The sequence below is a fragment of the Mustela putorius genome, unplaced genomic scaffold (assembly GCF_011764305.1).
Source record: "Mustela putorius furo isolate JIRA1106 unplaced genomic scaffold, ASM1176430v1.1 tig00537227_pilon_pilon_pilon, whole genome shotgun sequence".
In the NCBI taxonomy this organism is placed as follows: Eukaryota; Metazoa; Chordata; class Mammalia; order Carnivora; family Mustelidae; genus Mustela; species Mustela putorius.
In genome coordinates, this window is record NW_025422368.1 from 3,218,820 (window position 1) to 3,228,287 (window position 9,468).

General features: G+C 52.1%; 1 protein-coding gene across 1 annotated transcript; it reads left to right on the forward strand.

Moving 5' to 3' along the window:
• The first annotated feature begins 646 nt into the window (after positions 1–646).
• On the forward strand, positions 647–9,081 carry LOC101687686 (keratin, type II cytoskeletal 3). Its single transcript, XM_013046867.1, has 10 exons — positions 647–776; positions 876–1,081; positions 2,846–3,066; positions 4,116–4,176; positions 4,828–4,923; positions 5,161–5,325; positions 6,820–6,945; positions 7,559–7,779; positions 8,461–8,495; positions 8,801–9,081. The coding sequence occupies exons 1-10, from the start codon at positions 647–649 to the stop codon at positions 9,079–9,081; spliced, it is 1,542 nt and encodes a 513-aa protein (XP_012902321.1).
• Positions 9,082–9,468: the final 387 nt, after the last annotated feature.

Below are 9,468 nucleotides of genomic sequence, written 5' to 3' on the forward strand. Positions count from 1 at the left end.
CACCCACTTCTTTGCTGGGACTCTGCACCATCCCTGTAATCTTCTGAGGCTGGATGGGCTGGCAGAGTGGCCTCGGGGACATGGGTCAGGTGGAGAAATGCTGACCTGTCACTCCCAGGGAGTGAGGGTGGGGGGAGACTCTAAGTCTCTTGGGGATTAGGGATTGTGTCCAGCCCTGCAGGATGGCCCCTCTCCCAACTTGAGCTTATTTCAGGTGAGTAACCCTGGGAAAATAAAGCAATCTGGAAATTTGGGGTGATTACCAAGGTGTGTTACGAATTTTGGACTCAACTTCTTGCTGCCAGGCAAACCAAAGCTGATAATACCTCAATTAGTTGGCTGGCACCCAAAGCCAACCAAGCTCCCTGGCCCTATATAAGGGCCATCCCCAGCCCAGAACTTCAGAAGGTGTCTGAGTTTCCTCTAGCCTTTCCATCTGTCCTTCCTTTGGAATACCTTGCTGTCCACCATGAATCGCCAGGCCAGCCACAGCCAACAATCTTGCAGATCTTCCAGCGGGGGCCACCGCCAGGGCTTCAGTGGCCAGTCAGCTGTAGTGTCGGGCCAGAGCCGGGTTAACTCCACCAGGTCCTCCTCAACATCCCGTTCAGGCAGGGGCGGTGGTGGGTCTGCTGCCTGTGCTATGATGGGAGGAGGTTTTGGCAGCAGGAGTCTCTACAACCTTGGGGGCAACAAGAAGATTTCCATCAGTGTGGCTGGAGGCAGCTCCCGGGCTGGAGAGTTTGGGGGGACCCATAGAGGCAGTGGTTTTGGAGGTGGTGGAAGAGGGATGGGTGGGGGCTTTGGTGGAAGGGCTGGTGGCTTTGGTGGAGGAGCTGGTGGCTTTGGTGGAGCTGGTGGCTTTGGTGGAGCAGGTGGTTTTGGTGGGCCTGGTGGCTTTGGTGGGCCTGGTGGCTTTGGTCCTGGTGGCTTCCCCGGAGGAATCCAGGAAGTGACTGTCAACCAGAGCCTCCTGCAGCCCCTCAATGTGGAGATCGACCCCCAGATTGGACAAGTAAAGACCCAGGAGCGAGAGCAGATTAAGACCCTCAACAACAAGTTTGCCTCCTTCATTGACAAGGTGAGCCCATCTTGGGACAGCTGGACAGTGAGGAAGCCTGGCTTAACTGGGATGGTCTCTTTTTCTTCTTCTCATTGTGAATCTGAGGAAGAACTTGTGGGTTTATCCTACACCTTGCGTCCTCTGTGGCATTTCAGCAAGTGATGTTACTGCAGATGATGGAAATATTGGCTGGAGTTACCGCCCTCTCCACATGGCCCATCACTGTGGTTTGTCAGAGGCACTGCTGGGATTGTTCATTGCCATCATGGATATCTCCTCACTATTGCCTTCTGAAACCCAAGCTCAGAATTTCCTCTCTATGCCAGAGGAGTTATGAGCTATTTCCCTTTGAAAGAGAGGCCGACTCTTCCCAAGCTGGATTTGTCTGAAAGAGGAGTTCATCTGCCATCAGCCTAAGAAGAGGGATGCAGAGAGGTTTTGGGAGGTGGGATGGGTAGGGGTAACAGGTACCTCCTCCTTGGTGGTTCTCATGGGAAGACTTTGGTGTGGGGAGCTGTGGATATTGAGGTCATTTGGCATTTGTGTACTTGTGTACATGTGCAAGCAAGGCTGGGGAGATGTTTTCTAGGGATTTCTGTGCTTTGGATAGTCCATGCAAGGGCCACAATGCTAATTGTTATGGTCACCAGAGGGCATTGGGTGGCTGCTAACTGAGGATTTCATCCATACTGTTGAGTATGATGTGGCGAAATCTCTTTGTGATCCTGGGACAATATTAGGCCTTAAAGAGAGAGGATTCATAGGGACCCTTTGGGGTCCCCTCACCCTACACCTGTCCTGGGCAAAACCAAAAGAGGAAAAGCATCTTAACATTGGAATACCAGACCTTTGCAGAGGTGAAACTCTTCAAAGTCAAGTGGCCTGCTAATTGCCAGCAGATACATGGGTGTCCTGATAAAGAACTCACAGAAATGTGGAAGGCAATGTGACAATGCTGCTCCTTCAATGCTGGGCCCAAGAGCAGCTCTCAGCATCAGCTCTCATCACCCTTCAGGGGGGATTCCTGAGTCTTGGGGTCCTGAGTGTCCAGCATGAGGCCTGGCAAGAGCTCTGCAAATGTTTGTTGAATGGCCAATTGACTGGCATTTATTCCACATGTTTATGCAGTTGGCCTTGAACTTGTGTGCAGAAATGTTTTGCAGCAAATGAAAGTTTGAGACACCTTTAGCTAATGGTGCAGTTTAAATGCAGCTGAGCCTTGTATTTAACCAGGCTTGGCAGAGGGGGCTGAATCTAGGTGCATTTGGACCCTGTTCCTGGGGCAAGGGCTGCCTGAAATCCACTTCCCTATGGCTTTTGTTCTTTCCCACCTTTGTGCAGTGTACCCACCTGTACTGCAAACCTCCTCATGAGGACTATAGCCGCTCTAGGATGTTGGAATCTCCTGCTCTTTGTTGAATACTTAATGGTTGAGGAATGAATGATGGAGGGAGGAATGAATGAATGAATGAATGAATGAATGATATAGCAGGAAGATCATCAAATATATGTATCATGAAACCTCAGTTCTGTTTTGTCACTGACCTGTGTGACCATTGTCATCTCTGGGCTTCAGTTTCCTTGTATCTGCTCAGTCGGGCTCTCCACATCACACCAAAGGGCTGTCCACAAGGGTTTAGCACTAAGCTATGGCAGCATTCAAAACGCAGCCCTGCTGGAGAGACAAGGAGACCCCCGGGACTTGGTTTGGGGAAGTCATGAGCCTGCATGACTGGAGCTGGCTCCAGACAGCTCCTCAATGCTCTTCTCATTGGGCTGCAGGTGCGCTTCCTGGAGCAGCAGAACAAGGTCCTGGAGACCAAGTGGAGCCTCCTACAGGAGCAGGGCTCTGGTTCTAATACCAACAACAACAACCTAGAGCCTTTTTTTGAGAACTACATCAGCAGCCTCAAGGCCTTCCTGGATGGGCTGCACTTGGAGAAGGACAAGCTGCAGGGTGAGCTGAGGGGCATGGAGGAGACGGTGGAAGACTTCAAGAAGAGGTGTGTGCTGCTCAGTCCCAGGGTATGGTGGCGGGGGGTGGGGGATGGAGCTGGAGGGTGGGAGGGGCAGATGGCAGGAGGCCTAGTCTCCAGTTTAGCTCTGTTCCAGTTGGCTGCAAGCTTGGAAGAATTACCCCATCCTCTTTGACTCTCGATAGCCCAGTCTGTAAAAGAGAGGCTCATGGCTTGCTTGAGGCCGAAGTCCTTTGGAGACTTTAAGGAAAGGGCACAGACATATAATTTGGGGAGTTCCAACACACCCTGAAACTCATTTATGAACCTAACAGACTCAGAAAGCATTGTCTGTCCTCCCTGGGCTAGATTCTCTTCATGTTCCCCTTCAAATAGGAATTTTATTTCCCCTGTCAATAAACCTCTCAGTGAGTAGCAACTTGCTGTGCCTTGGTCAAGCTCCATTCTGCCACTAATGAACTCTGTGAGCTTCGGCAAGTACCTCAGCTTCTCTGTGTTGCAGTTTCCTCACTGTAAAATGGAAATAGTAGAAGTATTGACCCTATTTGTTGTAATGAAGATGGGATGAGTTAATACAAGCATAATTCATGAAGTAGGACCTGGCACATTCTTAGCGACCCATTCTTGGTTTTCATTAATTCAGAAAATATCTACTGGGAGACCATGGGGCTACTATACTTGCTATACACAGAGTTTTCACCACACATCTCCCCGTGAAAGCTCCTGGCAGCTCAGTCATCTCCCTTTGCTTATATAAATGGTTTAAAAAAAAAATCCCAAGTTCTCCAGGAAGCCTTCTGGGATTAATCAAAATAGGACCCCAGTAGGATGAGGCTCCTACTGTAGTGTCCAGTAATTACCATCACCATTACTACATGGTACCTGGCACATAGTTGATGCTCAGTAAAGTCTGTTGAATGAACTCTCATCTGAATCCAGAAGGCTTTGCACTGCACCGACGCATGTCTTGAGCTAAACTGGCAGAGGTCCTGAGTCCATGTTACTTCTGAGAATTGCTTGGGGACCATGGGGGCATGCCAGAGAAGGCAGATCCAAAGGGGACTCTTATCTCACAGGTATGAAGAGGAGATCAACAAACGTACAGCTGTGGAGAATGACTTCGTACTCTTGAAGAAGGTGAAGGATCTCTCCCCTTCCCTCCCAGCCCAAAGCTCCAAAAGCAGAGTGGTTTGAAGGTTGAGGGGAAGCAGAGTTTAGTCCTGCTAAGTGAAGGGTCTTCTTTAGGCCATGTAGGTGAGGGCTTGGGCTAGGGAGGGAGCCTGTAGAGCAGGGCAGGCAGGGGCAGGGCCTGAAGATTCTATGCAGCAGGCTATAAAAGGCCTACCAGACTTTGGCCATGCTCCTTCTCCTCATGGGCCCATGGGGTTTATGAATTTGGTTAGGCCTTGAGTTTTGATTAGAAATAGGGTTTTGTTTTTTTTCAGGAACACATTCTCAGGAGCTATTTAAACAGAAGTTTTGAGTATTGCAAATTTAGATTCTCCCTCAGGCCTTCCTCACAAACCCTCCACACCTAGGCCCAGTATGGTGGCCTCGGCCCCGCTCACTTTGCCCCTCTCAGCCTTTTGCCTCTTCTGCTCCTCTCTGTTGGGTATTTGCCAGGCCAGCCTGACAGACAGCGGTCTAGTCCTCTTATGATATGTCTGCCTGGGCCTCATTTCCCTTGAGTGGGAGCTCCCAGGGGGTGGCTCTTGTGGCCCCTTCATCAGGGCTCAGGACTGGGCCAGCCCACAGGTTGGCGGGGACAGTGACTGAGCTGTCCCTCAGGATGTTGATGCTGCCTACATGACCAAAGTGGAACTGGAGGCCAAGGTGGAGACTGTGACAGATGAGATCAACTTCCTGAAGGCTCTCTATGATGCTGTAAGTCTGCTCCTCACCTGCAAGTCTCTGACCCACCTGCTTTCTACCTCCTGGAGAAGAAGGCTCTCACCAGAGCTTTAGCAGGAAGCCCTTGAGTCACATCTGTGCTTCTGACAAAAGTGATACCTTCCCACCTGGTCCTCAGACTCAACTCCTCCTGAGCTGATGGATCCCTGTCTTTTGGGGATCCCTGGTGTGGGTCTGCTCAGGAATAAGCATGTCTATCTGGCTCTGCAGGAGCTGTCCCAGATGCAGTCAGACACCAGTGACACGTCTGTGGTGCTGTCCATGGACAACAACCGCTGCCTGGACCTGGACAGCATCATCTCTGAGGTCCGTGCCCAGTACGAGGCGATCGCCCAAAGAAGCAAGGCCGAGGCCGAGGCGCTGTACCAGAGCAAGGTGGGCGACACCATCCTGTAACTCTGGGGACTCTCACTTCCCCATCAAGCTACCTGGGCAGCCATTGCCTCTGAGTCATTCTCTTCTATATCTCCAGTGGGTGCTTCCCCACTGGTCTGGTGTCCCCCACATCCATCTCCCCTCTTTTAAAGATTTTATTTATTTATTTGATAAAGAGAAAGAGACAGAGGAGACAAGCAGAGGAGTGACAGGCAGAGGGAGAAGCAGGCTCCCCACTGAGCAGGGAGCCCCATGCGGGATCTGGTCCCAGGCCTCTGGGATAATGACTTGAGCTGAAGGCAGATGCTTAACTGACTGAGTCACCTAGGTGTCCCTGCATCTCCCTTCCTAATCAGAGAGCTCTGACTTTGCTGTAACTTGGTGCTTCTCAACAGGAAGGGAAGGCAAGATTTTTCTCCCAGGAGCCATATGGAAAAGTCTGCAGACAGTTTTGGTTGTGGGTGGGGATCAGGGGTTGCCAGAGGAGTCTAGTGGATAGCCTAGAGGCCAGGGATGCTGTTAAACATCCTACAATGCATGACCCCACCTCCCAACAAAAAAAATTATCCTACCTAAAATGTTAGTAGTGCCAAGGTGGAGAAATCGTTAGTCCCTCTGGCTGCATTCCCTTTATTGCTGGGGACACTTCCATTACTCCTCCTGGACCTTGTCATTGTGTGCTCTGATTTGATCACACTGAGGGGTTGAAGCTAGTGTCTGGAAAGAAGATGGGGGAAGGAGAAGGAGACTGAGCAAAGGGACCCCAGAACTTGTGTCTGTCCCCCTCCTTCCATCCCAAATCTGAATGGGGCATAAGTAGGTCCATCTATTGTTGACTCTTCTGGCTTTTCTTTCTTCTTCTCTTCCTTCTTTTTTTTTTTTTTTAAAGGTTTATTTATTTATTTATTTGACAGACAGAGATCACAAGTAGGCAGAGAGACAGGCAGAGAGAGGAGGAAGCAGGCCCCCTGCTGAGCAGAGAGCCCTATGTGGGGCTTGATCCCAGGACCCTGGGATCATGACCTGAGCCAAAGTCAGAGGCTTTAACCCACTGAGCCACCCAGGCACCCCCTCTTCTGGCTTTTCTGCCCAAGGAGGGACAGACTGCTGGTGAAGAAAATGGTTCTAGCATCTGAAATGTTTGCATTCAAGTTCCAGCACTTTCACTTGATAGCTAGATGAGTTCAGTCATGGAACTTAAGCAATCTGTGTCTCAGTTTTCCCATGCATAAAATGGAGATAATCATACCTTTCTCATCAAGTAGTTGTGAAGTATAAGGAGATAAAGCACAGGGCTGGGTGCAAAGTGTCTGTTCCACGAACACAGTCACGGTGCTAAAAGCCAGGTCCCCGGGTGCAGAGGAGAGTACCTGGTTCCTCCAGCTGACTGACCTTGCACAGTCACGTGTCTGTGTTTTGGTTTTCCTGGTTGGGTTAGGGGATCCGTAAGGACTCTGCTGGCTTTCTGAAAGGGGAACTCTTTCCTGGCCACAGCTAGGGGAGCTGCAGACCACAGCCGGCAGACACGGGGATGATCTGAAGAGCACCAAGAGTGAGATCATGGAGCTCAACAGGATGATCCAGAAGCTGCGGGTGGAGATCGAGAGTGTCAAGAAGCAGGTGAGAAGAGGAGGAAGAGCGTATGTCTGAGATTGCGGGCTCATGCTTGCACCGTAACACTCAGGGCTCAGCACTTACTCCAGTGAAATCTTGTCCTAGACTCGCACGTGCTAAGGTGGACCAGGTGCAGTTCTGGGCTGGGTCCTGAACAAAGGTCCCGTCATCCCTCTGGAGTCTAGTGGCTGATGGGGGTCAGAAATACTGAACACCGGCAGGACTAGGGAGGTTGGGAAAAGAAGCTGATTGTGTGAACACTGAAATGGGAAAGTAGCCTGGGAAGGCTACTTGTGCTAGGGCTGAGAGAAAGTTTTTTTGATGATTCGGGAAGACTTGGAGGAGGGAGGTCCTCAGAAGATTCTGTCTCTTACCATGAAAGGGGAGAAGGTAAAGGAAGAGTCTGACTCCTTCTGAGCTGAGCTAGGTTCTTGAGTCCAGGTGTTGCTAATCTCACTCCTTGATGGGCTAGGGCCTAGATGGAGGCCCAGGCTTTACCTCTATGGGCTGTGGCTTCCTCATCTGCCCTACGTGAGGGGACCCATATGCAGGCACCAAGCACACAGTGCCGGCCCTCAGTATATGAATCTAAATTGGACTCCTGGCACCCTGTACCCAGAATGCCAACCTGCAGACGGCCATCGCTGATGCAGAGCAGCGTGGGGAGCTGGCCCTCAAGGATGCCAATGTCAAGCTTCAGGACCTCCAGGCCGCCCTGCAGCAGGCCAAGGAGGACCTGGCCCGACTGCTGCGTGAGTACCAGGAGCTGATGAATGTCAAGCTGGCCCTGGACGTGGAGATCGCTACCTACCGGACCCTCCTGGAGGGCGAGGAGTGCAGGTTAGTGGGAGTCCCTCTGGTTCCCAAGAGGCCGAGGGACCTGGTGGTTTTGCTGCCTGAGCCTGCTGCCAGGTACCCTGTGGCTGCGTGTGCTCATCGCTAGAGGTGGCGCCAAGCCCTTGGCAGGCCCAGCCTCCTCCTCTTCAGGGCTGCAAGATGCTACCAGACCTCCAGGAGAGCTATGTCCCCATGCAATAGTGACACCCCAGAGTCTTATGTTGCATGGGCTTTCCCCTCCTTCTCGTCTTATGTTTTGGTTGTAGAATACATGTCTGCAAACAACAGTCATAGGCAGAAAGATTATTTCTAGGCAATTTCTTTATTATTGCCTTAATTGTAGGTTTCTGTAGAGTAGGTTCCTGTAGCCTAGCCCTTAGGTAAGGACCCTGGCCTATGTGGATTCAAATAATATTCACTGAATAAAGAGGATCCTGAGGAGTGGGAAGAGGAGGCCTGGGCCAGGGAGTGCTCCTCAGCTGTGACTCTATGGAATGTTAGTGGAAAGGGCAAGAACTGAAGTTCAACTTGACCCAATAGAAAAAAGGAACGCATGCCATGATTTTTCAAGTAACTACCATCCTATTTCTTACTGTTAGCATCAATTGTTGACCTAGGTAAGGTGCATCTGGGGAAGGGAGGTGCTGCACAGGTCACTGACACTGGGGTTTGGTCTTCCTACAGGATGTCTGGAGAGTGCCAGAGTTCCGTGTCCATCGGTGAGGACCCAGGGTTTTCTCTGGGAAGGGGTTGGATGGCTGGGAATAATGCTTCTCCAATCCGGGGCCAGAGCCCGTGAGAGAGCAACCTAGCTGCAGGCTGGAAGAGATTTCTGGTGGTGGCCTGAGTAACCCCGGGGCTCTGAGTCTCTGGGGCCAACCTCCTACCTCTGCCGGCCGCTGGCCATCGCCACCCTGTGCAGAGTTTCAGTCGGTCGGACCTCGGGGAACCCAGAGGGCAGAGGGGGTGCCTCCGGGACTAAAGCACGCTCCACAGACTCCCTGATCCCAGATGCTCTTTGCAGAGATGGTGCACAACAGCAGCAGCAGCGGTGGCAATGGCAGCGGGGGATCCCTGGGAGCCGGTGCCCTGGAAGGCGGAGCTCTGGGAGGCGGAGCTTCGACCCGTGGGGGCCGGGGCCGTGGGGGCCTGGGCTCAGTGGGGGGCTCTGTGGTGCGAGGCGGCGGCTTCACTGGTTCTGGCAGTTCTGGCGGCTCTTGTGCTGTCAGCGGGGGCGGCAGCCACAGCTCAAGCCGCAACTCGCAAAGCTCCTCCCAGAGCCAGCGGTCCCACCACAAATTCTGAATGGGGGTCCAAGATGTCCCCGGACCCCTTCACCTGCCCAAACATCTGCATCTTCTGACCTGTGCCCTGGAGCCTCACCTTTCCAGACGACTGGCATTGTAGTCCAGAATTTGCTGGGAAGGTTGATCTGCACAAAGCCAGGCTGAGGGGCCGGGCCCGGGAGGTGGATGGATACATCTCCTATGCCTCACAGGTGCCCCCACTCCAGCCCCACATCCCATTGCCTTATGGAAAAGCCTCAGCCAACCCCTGCATGCACCTCTTTCCCCATCTTGCAGCCAGCTGTCCACCCCCCCCCCCCGACCCCGCCCCACCTCCTGCTGGTGCTTTGATTTCCCAGAGTGATACTTGTCCCTTTTAGACTCCCAGAAAAGAACTCTCTATTCT

What these genes read in the sequence shown, in the direction of transcription:
- LOC101687686 (XM_013046867.1), top strand. Translation starts at nt 647, where the DNA reads ATGGGAGGAGGTTTTGGCAGCAGGAGTCTCTACAACCTTGGGGGCAAC. An exon ending in GTGGAAGACTTCAAGAAGAG is followed by an intron (nt 3,067 to 4,115) that starts GTGTGTGCTGCT and finishes CTTATCTCACAG; the next exon opens with GTATGAAGAGGAGATCAACA. An exon ending in CTGGAGGGCGAGGAGTGCAG is followed by an intron (nt 7,780 to 8,460) that starts GTTAGTGGGAGT and finishes GTCTTCCTACAG; the next exon opens with GATGTCTGGAGAGTGCCAGA.